General features: G+C 44.7%; 1 protein-coding gene across 11 annotated transcripts in view; it reads right to left on the bottom strand.

Annotated features, from left to right (window-relative positions):
* Positions 1-2,898: 2,898 nt before the first annotated feature.
* LOC130867667 (protein FAM156A/FAM156B-like) overlaps positions 2,899-12,693 on the bottom strand; it is a 49,948-nt gene continuing 40,153 nt past the window's right edge. For 10 of the 11 annotated variants that reach the window (XM_057759776.1, XM_057759778.1, XM_057759769.1 and 7 more), the window contains one exon: positions 2,899-4,786. In XM_057759776.1, the coding sequence (XP_057615759.1) occupies positions 3,960-4,664 (705 nt within the window). In that variant the 5' untranslated portion in view covers positions 4,665-4,786 and the 3' untranslated portion in view covers positions 2,899-3,959. Of the gene's footprint in view, positions 4,787-5,147; positions 5,184-12,693 lie in introns of those variants that run through there. The other variant, XM_057759779.1, reaches the window with a different exon arrangement.

A 12,693-nucleotide genomic window follows, 5' to 3' on the forward strand; every position in this document is an offset into this window, starting at 1 on the left:
CTAAGAATGAGCCTTTATCAAAAAAAAAACAAAAACAAAAACAAAAAAAACAAAAAAAAAACAACAACAACAACAAAAAACAAAGCAAAAACAAAACCCTCACATTGAAGAAACACAGCAAACTAGTGTGGGAGGGGAGACTGAACTGAAGGAGGTGTTTAGGTTAGGAGGGCTCTTCTATAGTGGGTGGAGCTAAAGGACCATGAAGAGGGTGGGCAGGATGCTAAGCAGGCTGAATGGGTACAGTGCTTGCCAGGCAAGCAGGATGAGCACAGTTAAGATCCAGCATCCATGTCAAACCACGTGGCTCTGGTGACCTCTTGTAATCCCTGCACTCTGGACGAAGAGACTGGAAATCCTGGGGGCAGGCCTGGCTAGTTGTGTTCAGTGAGAGAACAGGACTCAGCAAATAAAGTGGAGAGTGGACAAGAAAGACAGCCAGTGCCAAGCTCTGGCCCAGCGCTAGGACTGTACACACACACAAAGAGAAACACAGGAAAACAGAATAAACAAATTTTGTGAGTGTGTTTGCCTCTGAGCCCAGTGAGTAAACAATTCACGTCCACGTGCCTTGCCGCACTCAGCCATTGGAGGACACGCCAATGAGTCCCTCCTTATGCAGTAGGAGACAGCTCCTCGGTGTTGTTCTTCCTGGACTCCAGAACTGTGAGAAGGGACGGGTCAGGAGGATGGATGGGGACACCTATCCATTTGTGCTGCATTATATAGAAGAGTTTGATCTCCATATTATAGAAAGGAATCTTCATGCTTCTGCTTAGTAGTTGAGTATGTATGCATGGTTACTGGTTTGCTTGTTCTTTGCTAATCCTGCCACCATCCCAGCCCTGAAGCCGCTGGAGGACCTCAACGTTGATATCAGCAGGAACTAATTAGACTCTGCATTATTTCAAAACAGACCTGAAGCCAGACACCAAGAGCATGCAGGACAGACACCAAGAGCATGCAGGAAACATGAGGAGGATGTTAGCAAGAGGAGCAGAGACATCAGCAGCCTCAGAAATGTGGCTAATCAGAGGGGCGAGACAGAGCTTCAGAAGGACTGCCCGATCTCATCAGTCCCCCTGGTCTCCAGAACTCTTAGGTCGGGAGACGGGATGTAAGGTAGTGTGGGGGGTTCTGTTGCTGTTTTGGGAAAGTTGTTCTGTCCCCTTCTCCGCTCTCCTAAGAGGAGCAGAACTTAAAACATTAACTTTCCGTCTCTGCTGGATGATTTCCTTAGTGATAGGCTCTATGGACCCTGATCTAGTTACAAAGGAACTTTCTGCTCTCATTATTTACCCAGTCCAGGCAGTTTTATTCTAACAGTACAAAATGAACTGGGAGTCAGTGTCAGATCTTTCTCCATGATGAAATGATCACCAAGTCAGGACAAGGAAAACTCCCACAATTCCTCTCTTACCCTCACCATGGAGCCAGCTCAGCAAAGAATAGGGGAGGGGTAAACCGAGGAAGGAAAAAGTCTGGCGGTAGGTTCAATGACTGATGGTAGCTTAAGGAGCCTGGGTGGCCACAGACAGACAAAGAGTGTCTACAGGGCACAGGGGTTTGTGCGGGAGTCAGACAAAGGCTGTTGTCTCTGGCTACCGTTTCCCACCTCCACAAACCCTCTGTGAAGCTGGAGTACTTATGCCTGCCCATGCGCAGTGGTGAGGATTCGACAGTGCTTCATACAAAGACATGATCCATTGAAGCAGGAGGTGTCCAGAGGTCTCTGCACTTCACTCTCGTCACCACAGAGGGGAACTGAGAAGGGGGGGTGCTAGAAAGTAGACTGCACAGGCTTGTGTGCCAGCTCGGTCTCCTGCTCACTGTGCGATCATACCTAGGTCCATAACAAGGAAACAACATGGCATTAAAAACAAACACTTGTGCCGGGCGGTGGTGGCACACTCCTTTAATCCCAGCACTCGGGAGGCAGAGGCAGGCGGTTCTCTGGAAGTTCGACGCCAGCCTGGTCTACGAGAGCAAGTACCGGGATGGGCACCAAAGCTACAGAGAAACCCTTTCTCGAAAAACCAAAAACAAACAAACAAAAAAACTTGTTAAAATGATGGCTCTATGAGAGAGGCTGGAAGAGGGAGCGTAGAAGAATACACAGACTATTGTCTTAGGCCTACTAAAGACACTGCCAGTGTGCACTGCCATGTGTTAAATCATTCTGAATTCAGGCCTGTGACTTCAACAAAGAAAAGCCCTCGTTTATTTTGCCTCTCCCAGGAGTTGGCAGGTAATTCTGGAATGCTCGGTTAAATTCTGTACCATGGATGAGATATCAGCAAGTGCAGGAGCTGAGAAGCTCACATGTTCTCAGGCTGCCTCTGTTGCCAGGAGACAGGTGGATTTTTGCAGCGAGGCAACTCTGGGTTCTCTCCTGAAGGGCACACTGACACAAAGCACGGTTTGTTTTCAGCTCCCAGGAGTAGCGTGGTCTCTGACGGGGGCTACATCGCAGGATCCCTTATGGGGCAGTGTAAGTTTAAACATCCCGGTCTCTTGAATTGAAAAGAATGTGTCTAGATACCGACACAACTCTGAGATAATACAGTGGGGCTCTGTTTCTCATGCAGCACACATGGCTGCTGCCCATGTTCTTTGGCTCACACACACACATCTCAAAGGAATGGCCACTGGCCCCCTCAGCCAGCACATCAATGACAACCCACCCGAGCTGCAGCCAGGTCCCAATGACCCTTGGGACTCTCTCTTCTGGGGACAAGAGCATCCACTTCCAACCTTACAGCCTGGCCATTTTGGATGTTAGTCCCACGGAGTGCAGTGCTCCAAAGAGAACTGGACTGGATTTCCTTCTGCTGCCTTAGCTGCTTTTCTGTTACCATGAAGAAACACCACAACCAAGGCAACTTTAAAAGAAGCATTTAATTTTAGGCTCACATCTGCACAGCGTTTGATTCCCTTACCATCATGGCAGGGAGCAAGGCAGCATGCAGGTAGGCATGGTGCTGGGACAGTGGTGAGATCTTCCCTCAGATGCACAAACAAGAGGCAGAGAGAGGGCTAACTGCGAATGGACTGAGCTTTGGAAACCTCAAAACTCCCTCCCAGTGACACGCCTCCCCAACAGGGTCACATCCCCTAATCCTCCCCAAATATTCCAGTCAGGAACCCAGAATATGAGCATATGAGCCAATGGGGGTCAGTCTCATTTAAACCACTACACCGTCCCGCTCCAGTCCCATGCAAGGCCACTCCACCCTGCTTTCCGAATCTCCATGGTGCTGAGATCCTCCTGTTGTATCTTGCCTACCAGTCAGAGATTTTCCAGCTCTGACAATAAACAAAATACCAGCAACCTGACTTCTAAGTCACTCTCCTTTCATAAGCATGGTTATTATTTGGTATTGACAATGAGGTACTCCATCAGAAATTCTAGTGTGGGAGAATAGTCCCCAACTGTTAAGAAACAGCTCCACATGAACGTACAGCTAACTGTCACAGTCATATCTTCTTTATACAGAAGGTCAAATGGTGAGCCACCATGGTCCGATCCCATAGTCCCCTCACACTCTACAGCTGCAGATTCTTCCCCCTGGATCGAATGGCACAGAAGCACGTGGTCATTCACAAGGCCATAGACACCCTCACTCTACTAATAAGGAAGTAGGGAGGAAAGGCAGAGATCCAGGCAGGGAGTGTCAGCATGCATCATGGGAGCAGAGGAGAGGAGGTGAGGACCAGGGGTCTGTAGTCTCCTTTGCACTAGGACGCGGCACATACTCCACAGATAAGACGCCGGAAAGCTGAGCTCTTTCCTGGGAATGGGTCAGATCTCATGCCTGGAAGATGTTGGTCAGAACGTGCAGGTGTTGGGAGTTCCCGCAAAGGACAGCTGAGTTGTCTGTTCCACAAAGGAGCCTAAGCGCAAAGCTGGCAGTGAAGCTCTGTGTGAATCCTTTCAGGTCTCTGGATCCCCGAAGACCTCAGTTTTCTTCAAACCACTCGTTGAACAGCCTCTGGAACCTGCCCTTGCTTTCCTGCTGGCACCTCCCCTCTGGCTCCTGATGGGCCAGCAGTGGGGGCTGCTGCTGCATCTGGAGGTGCTGCTGCTGCATCTGAAGGTGCTGCTGCTGCATCTGAAGGTGCTGCTGCTGCTGCTGCGCCCCCTCTGGCAGGAGGCCAGGCCTGTCAGCTCCCAGGTTGAGGGTAAGGCCACCAAGTCCCTGCACTAGAGTATCCCAGGAGGAAGCATTGGTGCTCCCATCCCTTTCCCCGGAAATACTTTGCCCACGGGCCTGGCAGTAGAGGCATTCACATCGGAACCAATTCTGAGTTTTGTTGCCTGAGCGGAAGATTCTGGTGTCCCTATCCACTGGGTAAGGTGACCTATGATCTCGGTGCCTGCGCCTCAGCTTGCCCAGAAAGGCTTTCTTCTGAGGGAATCCCAGCCTTCCCCAGCGATGCTCCAGTAAGCTCTTCGGCTCCACATACTGCTGCTGGAGCATCCCCTCTGCCAAGGATGTGGGGGTGCTGGAGCCAGGGGTGGGGGTCAGGCTGCGGAGGCCTATCCTCAGCTGTTCTAAGGCTATGAGATGAGCAGGTGCAGAGCCATTCTGGGAGGGCTGCACAATGGTCACTTGAGAAGACGCGGAAGTTAATGCCGACTCCCATTTCGGGAGGGGATCCATGAGGGGCTACTTTGAGCTGGAGGCCACAATAGTCCCGGGGTCTCAATAGGAAGTGGGAGGTGGTGGATTTAATGATAATGAGAAGGTAGTGGGACGAATATGTTCAGCCAGAAGCAGCCAGACTGTAACGAAAGGAGACAAGGGGAGAAAGAAAAGCCCGGGGTTAGTCATTGTATTTCAGCTTTCTGTTCGGCATCTTCCTAGAAGGAAAAAGCTAACTCTGTATAAATTCTCAGAACTAATGACAGAGATTATTTCCGAATAAATGACAGAGACAAGTGTAACGTGAAGGGCGCTTGCTTGTTTGTTTGGGTTTTCTGTCCTGCCAGGTTCCCCACAAATGTTTAGCCCCAAATAAAATCACACATAGGTCTCCATAAATTATAAGCTGATTGGCCCATTAGCTCTAGCCTCTCACTGGCTAACTCTCACATCTCGATTAACCCAATTTTTCTGATCTATGTTAGCCATGTGGCTCAGTACCTTTTTTTCAGTGGGGCAGATCTCATCCTGTTGCTTCCGTGGTCTGGGCAGGAGAGAGGGGAATCAGCTTCCTCCGTCTCAGAATTCTGTTCTCATTACATCATTTCTATTTCCTGTCTGGTTTTCCCACCTATATTTCCTGCCTGGCCAATCAGCGTTTATTTATAACATGATTGACAGAATACAGAGAGTTCTCCCGCACCAGACAAGGACAAGCCCGGAGTGATATCACACACCTGAGGATGGGGACCACAAATAGAAGTCATCCAGGGTAAAGGGCTGGGGAGACCTTTTGGAAGGTGGCTCTGAGGTGAAGAGACCCCACATGCACCCACATGCTCACTGCACACATAAGTCACACACATAAAAAACAGCAAGAACGAGACGAAAATTAAGGCCTGCTCATGAAAAATGACCCAGTAAAGAGAATAAAACTAAATTTGGAAAGTAACACAGATAACAAAAAATAACAGCTACACACATGATATAAATACATATGTCTATATATGTATGTATTGTGAAGTAAGAAAAAAATACCCAGGGTCTGGTGTATAGACCACTATCAAAACCACTAATGAAAGAAGGCCTCATTAAACATAGCCAAATGCATGCTCGGGTTGAAAGTTTTGCCTTGTTGAATTAATGTATTAATCCAAAGCCAATCAAAATCCTGGAACAATATTTTTCTTCAGAGAAAGATGAGCCTACATCCTATGTAGAATTTCCAAGGTTTGAAAAACAGGAATGAATTTGGAAATCTCACGTCATTTACTTTTAAGCCTTATTGTAAGTGCCGTGTCTTTGTTGTGTTTTGTACTGCTATGATGGAAACACCATAACCACAAGGAGCTGGGGGTGGAAATGGCTTACTTCAGTTTACACTGTCATATCACAGTTTATCAGTGAGGGAAGTCAGGGCAAGCACCCAGTGCAGGAACCTGCAAGCAAGAACAGATGCAGAGGCCATGGAAGAATGCTGCTTACTGACTTGCTCCCTGAGAAATTCTCACCCTGCCCTCTTATACACCCCAGGACACCACTCACAATGGACTGGCCACCCCATATCACTTACTAGTTAAGAAAACTACCACAAAGTAGTAAAAGATAAGATTTCCTGAGTAAATTGGGAGCATGGGGACCATGGGAAAGAGTAAAACGGGGAAGAAGGGAGGGAAGGAGAATATACATATATATAATCAATAAATCCAATTAACAAAAGAAAACAACCACAGGCTTGCACATAGGCCAGGCTGGTGGAAGTTGTTTTCTGTTGAGCTGCTTCTACCCAAATGATGCTAGCTTGTGTCAGGTGTACACAAAACCAGCCAGCAATCAGTGTGACTATTGTCATGGGAACTGATGGACACTCAGATGCACAAAAGGAAACAATCAACAAATGCCCCTTACAAATGAGTCTGGACACAGAAAGCACAAAGGGAATCAGAGAATGGTGAATCTTCAACAAACAGAAATCCCTGCATAACCATATGCAAAACTATGAACTCCAACCTCATAATTTATATACGCAGTAAATCAAAAATTTCAGAAAAACGCGTTGGTGGTATAATAATATCCCTTCTAGAAGACAATGCACAAAAACGCCTTCTGGACCAAACAATAGGTATTAACAAGTCTTAAACCAAAGGCATGATGCACAAATCCACAGGCACACAGATGTGCATAGCTTAAATAAATATGACATCAATATTTAAAATGTGTACTTCAAAAGAAATACGTCAACTCACTCTATGCTAACTAAGAACTCCATATAGTAGATATTAAATGGACATCTTTGCTTATTCTTTCAGTACACTTGTACTGAATGAATCTCAAAACAACCCGTTTTCTCTGTGTCTCCACCTGCCTGCCCACCTCACTTTCCCTCTTTAAAATGCTAAATTGAATTGTAAGAATGGTATCTCCGGCCCTGTTATTTCAGCAAATTTGGAATCCTACACATCAATACTTTCTTCAATACACACCAAATACTTAGAACTTGTTATAAACATAGGAAACCCAGAACAATATTAGGAAGCTATCAAACCATGGGACTTACATTTTATAAGACATTAAAATCAAATGTCCTAGGAAGGGAGACTCTTAACAATTTCGTCCTTGAAAACTCTATTACCTCAGGCTCCTTCGGTTAAATCCTGAGAGCCATCACCACCTCCTTGCAAACCCTTAGGCGTGAAGCATGTAGAGCTGGATTATTTTTTTTTAATTTCTTTTTTCGAGACAGGGTTTCTCTGTGTACTTTAGACTATCCCAGAACTCACTTTGTAGACCAAGATGGCCTCAGACTCACAAATATCTTCCTGCCTCTGCTTCCTGAGGGCTGAACTAAAGGTGTGCACCACCACTGCCCAGCTAGAGCAGGATCTTGAGATTGAGAACTCCCTATTGAGAATCCACTGTCACTAGAGATTCACACATCTGATCAGTTTTCCATGTCACAGAGACACTCCCAGGATATTTCATCATTTAGAACGCTAATTCTCACAGGGAGAAAATAAGTATCACAAAGACCTTTAATCAAGAAATTGCCTGGACTTCAGAAACATCAAATCACAGAGCACACTAGCAATTAACCACTTTGCTCTCCTTCTCTCCCACACTTCTGAGAACTATTTCCTGTCCTTTAGTGCCACAAGAAAATGCTCATGAAGTTACTCATGAACCTCTCTAGAGATTAAATATAAGGCGGCCCACAAATGTCCCTTATTTGGATACAGAGAGCAGCTAGGAAAATAGCTATGACTTCCATCCTTCATCTGACTTCATCAACTGTCTCTTGCCTCAGAGGGATACAAATCTTACATCAAACATCAGTTGAAATCAAGGCAACTTTCTGTTTCCTCCACCTCCATCATCCTTACCACCACCATCATCATCATCAAAACCATCACTATCATCACTACCACCAACATCACCATTATCAGTTAAAATAAGGCTACCTTCTATGTCCTCCTCCTCCATCATCCTCACCACCTCCATAACCATCATCACCCTACCAGCATCATTACCATCACCATTGCCACCACCACCATCATCATCATGGTTACCATCACCACAATCATCACCATCACCACCATCACCATCATCATCACCACTGCCACCACCAACATCACCATCACCATTGCTATAATCATCTCATATATCTTATTAAGAATGGAAAGAAACAATGACTGGATAAGAACAAACCCAAAATGTTTATTGGTCAAAGCTTCTGTTTGGGAGTCTAATGTTTCCCCACAGTGGTGGTCAATATTATGTGTCACCACCGGTAGGTTGTGATGCCTGGTTGATCAAACACTAGCCTAAATGTTTCTGTGAAGTACTTTTCAGAGGGAGAAACTTTACTGCCAACAATGCCCAGCCTACTACAATTAAACCTTAAGAGACACATGTTAGATTGTGTGACCGGACCTCATCAAGTCAGGCAAAGTCTGAAGCCCCTCCCAGGGTAGAGGTAATGCAGTTTCCTTTCCCCAGCACACAAACCCTGCCTGAGTTACAGCATTCCAATTGGCCCGTGGAATTCAAGCTCAAAATTACATCACTTCTTCCATGAATCATATCCAGCCATGACACAGCCCTCCAGAATCTGTACTTGCCAGGGTTCACATTCTAGTGCAGGTGATGCCTTGAAATGCAGGACTCTAGCACTAGATAGAGATATGCGGAAATGCCTAGAAATGACATAGATTTCTGATATTATGGTTTCTCTGGGGAATCTCTACAGATCACTGATGGAGGAGGGTCATCTGTCTATATGTTACTTTCATTGGTTAATAAAGAAACTGCCTTTGCCCTTTGATAGGACAGAAAATTAGGTAGGCAGAGTAAACAGAACTGAATGGTGGGAGGAAGAAGGCAGTGAGGCAGATGCCTCAGGAAGACGCCATGGTTCTCCTACCCAAGACAAATGTAAGCTAGAATTTTTCCCAGTAAGCCACCACCTCGTGGTGCTACACAGATTATTAGAAATGGGTTAAGCAAGGTATGAGAGTTATCCAGGAAGAGGCTAGATATAATGGGCCAGGCAGTGTTTAAAAGAATACAGTTTCCGTGTAATTATTTTGGAGCATAAGCTAGCCAGGCGGCCAGGAGCCGGGTAGCAGTAACGCAGCCTGCTGCTCCTTCTACAAATGGCACCCAGATGTGAATAACTGAATCCACAGAAAGCCTGTGAAAGCTTGGGAAAGAATAGAGTAAAGCATGTTTTCTTGGTAGCAGCAATTTCTTGGGTTTGCTCTGCTTGCTAGAGGCAAGCTCTCTCATTTAAGAGAGGCTGCCTGACTCAGCTTTAGCTACAAAACCCTGCAGGTTTTTTAAGAGGTCCTGCCACAAAACACTTAAATGGTGTTGACAAAAAGCTGAACACATGCTTTTCGGTTTTCAGCCGTAGCAGGAAAAAAGCTGTGCCATTTTAAAATGCCAGCTTTCTGGGCCATCCTGTCAAGGCAAAACTCTGACTCTTTCAGGCAGGTTGCCTGATTGAGTGTGGTCTGTGAGCAGAATGCTGCAGCTTGCTTGCTGGCAGGGACCTTGAAATGCCATAGAGTTCTGGCAATGAACATGGCTACAGTCGGTACTTCAGCCAGGAGGCTGGAAAGCTAATGAATGGGCTGGATCCAGCCATCAAAGCCACAGCTTTAACCCTCTCCTTAAAGACTCATGTAGTGAGAAAAAGAGAGAGATACAGTAAAGAGAGATTTAAAAAAAAACCTCTAAATGGTTTACAGTTTGTTAAAAATATATACAGGCTTTAAAAAAGGGTTAAAGTCCTTAAAAATAAAGAAAGAAAGACAGTTTGGGTGTGGTGGTACACACTTTTAATACCAACACTTGGGAGGCAGAGGTAGATTGACCTCTGTGACTTCAAGGGGATGAGGTAGATTGACCTCTGTGACTTCAAGGTGTGGTGGCACATGGCTTTAATCCCACTGCCTGGGAGGCAGGGACAGACAGATTTCTGTTAGTTCAAGGTGTGGTAGTACACACCTTTAATCCCAGCACTGGGAAGGCAGAGACAGAAGGGATCTCTGTGAGTTCAAGGACAGCCTGGTCTACAGAGTTATTCCAGGACAAAGATAAACAGAGAACCTGTCTCAAAAAATAAAAGTAAAAATATATGAAATAGAGGTTAAAATAAAGCCGCACAAAGATGGAAAATACACAGAGAATCTTGATACTGTACACTATTATGCTCTCTTTGAATTGTTTGAGTGCTGAGGAAGGAGCAACAGCTGCTAAAAGATATTTGTTTATAAATGCTGCTGAACTCATCCAAGATAGATATTTTGAAAATATTTTGAATTCAAAATTTGGATCTAAGGTTATGATGCTTTGGAAAAGTCCTTCTTTTGTTTTCACAAAGAATGAGACCCTGTGGATTGCTTCTATCCCAATATGATAAGATAGACCATGCCCTCCTGAAAGGTTGCTGTGAACATCTTCAAAAAATTACTTCACTCAACTGCTGACTGAGGTGAACCTGGCACACAGGTTATACCATGAAAAATCTGATTAATAGCACCCCCATTCAGCAGGAAGCAGTTTGGGGAGAAAAAAACTGCGCCCATGTTCCCAAATACTGTTTATAAATATTCTTTTACATTTAAAGGGGGATATGATATAGATATGAATAATTTGCATTGATATGCTTTAGTGATTTAAATTTAAGGTCAATTTTGTTATATGTATATGTATTTCTGATCCTGATTAAGGTATTGTGATTGTGTAGTTCATTTAAAATGTAATGTATCATTAGGAAATACAGGTTGTTAATGAATAATCATCAATAATAGTCAAGCTTGTAGTCATGTTAGTTAGATTTTCTAGATATGTAGAGATATATTTCAGTTAAATAGACATTCTTCATATCTTACGAAGACTACAGAATATGGCATTTAAAGTATTTTAATAACTTAGGGCTTTTCATGACAATGAGACACGTCTGCTCCTGGCAGCACCAATCTACTTCAAGAGGAAGATGGGCATTGAAGAGGCTCCTTATGGAGTTGGTTAGCCATTTGGGCAAGAAACTGCTCTTGCCTGGACTGTTGCATAAACTGGACACAGAGAACCCACAGAGAAAGGACTGCTGAACTTGCTGAAAGGTGAGATGGCCTTCCGGGGTTGCTGATCATGAAAGAGTCTACGAGACATTCTGCAGGACACAGCAGATAGTGACTGAACTGCCTTTGAAATTTCCTGCTTCATAGAAATATCTGTGGATACTACGAGCCTGTAGGCTGAAGATGGATGCCCCAACAGTGCAAAAGAACTTTGGCTGACTGTCCAGACAGTGAGATGTCTCTGTCATTTCTAGAGTTTTGGAAGTTGCTTATTTCTTGTTTGCTTAGGTAATACTATATTCTTCGGGAGTCTTTGATGGAGTTGAAGAATAGTTATAGTTATAATTTTCCATTATCATGATAAAGATAAAATAGACATAAATATTGTAACTATAATTCTTATTTGATAACTGTTTTGTTATATGTAATTTTACTATGTTAAAGTGAAAGCCTTTCTTTTTTGTTTAAACAGAAAAAGGGAAAATGATGGAGGAGGGTCATCTGTCTATGTGTTACTTTCATTGGTTAATAAAGAAACTGCCTTAGCTCTTTGATAGGGCAGAAAATTAGGTATGCAGAGTAAACAGAACTGAATGCTGGGAGGAAGAAGTCAGTGAGGCAGACACCTCAGGAAGACGCCATGATTCTCCGAACCAAGACAAATGTAGGCTAGAATTTTTCCCGGTAAGCCACCACCTCATGGTGCTACATAGATTATTAGAAATGGGTAAGCAAGGTATGAGAGTTAGCCAAGAAGAGGCTAGATATGATGGGCCAGGCAGTGTTTAAAAGAATACAGTTTCCGTGTAATTATTTTGGGACATAAGCTAGACAGGCGGCCGGAAACCAAGTGGCAGAAACTTGCTCCTTCAGATCACAGCCATAACATGGCACACCTGCCTGCAGAACAGCTTGAAAACATTGGCTGAGCCACTGTGTTGCCAAATGCCAAATGATGTAGACTAGAAAACATGGGACAAAGAACAGGTTCCATACACATAGTGCTGCCCCCCAAACACAAAATATGTGCTAGAGTCTTCCCTTCATCCTTCACTAGGTTTACTCCAGAAACCTGAAGTAGGTAGAAAGACTGTCATTTCACAAATACAAAACTTGAATACTAAGGACAGAGAGACCAGTGGCTGGGTCTGACCTGGCATCTGGTGTCAATGAAACCTGTTTAATAAGATGCTGAAGGGAACAGGTTAGGATAGTGGAGCTAGGCAACATCTCAGGCAGCTTCCAATGGCACGAAGGATCCAAACAAAGTCACCTGTCATCTGTCCTGTGGCATCCACCAACCAAGAAGAGGCAACAACTGGCCTAAGGGGAGGCTAAAACTGAATAGAAATTCCCATGCAATATAAGATGCATCTGTGGAGTTGACAGAGGAGGAACCCACAGGAAAAGAGCCAGCATTCTGATCAAGGACCATCCATAAGGCTTGGTAAAGGGCAGACACA

Source organism: Chionomys nivalis, chromosome X, assembly GCF_950005125.1.
Source record: "Chionomys nivalis chromosome X, mChiNiv1.1, whole genome shotgun sequence".
Lineage (NCBI taxonomy): Eukaryota > Metazoa > Chordata > Mammalia > Rodentia > Cricetidae > Chionomys > Chionomys nivalis.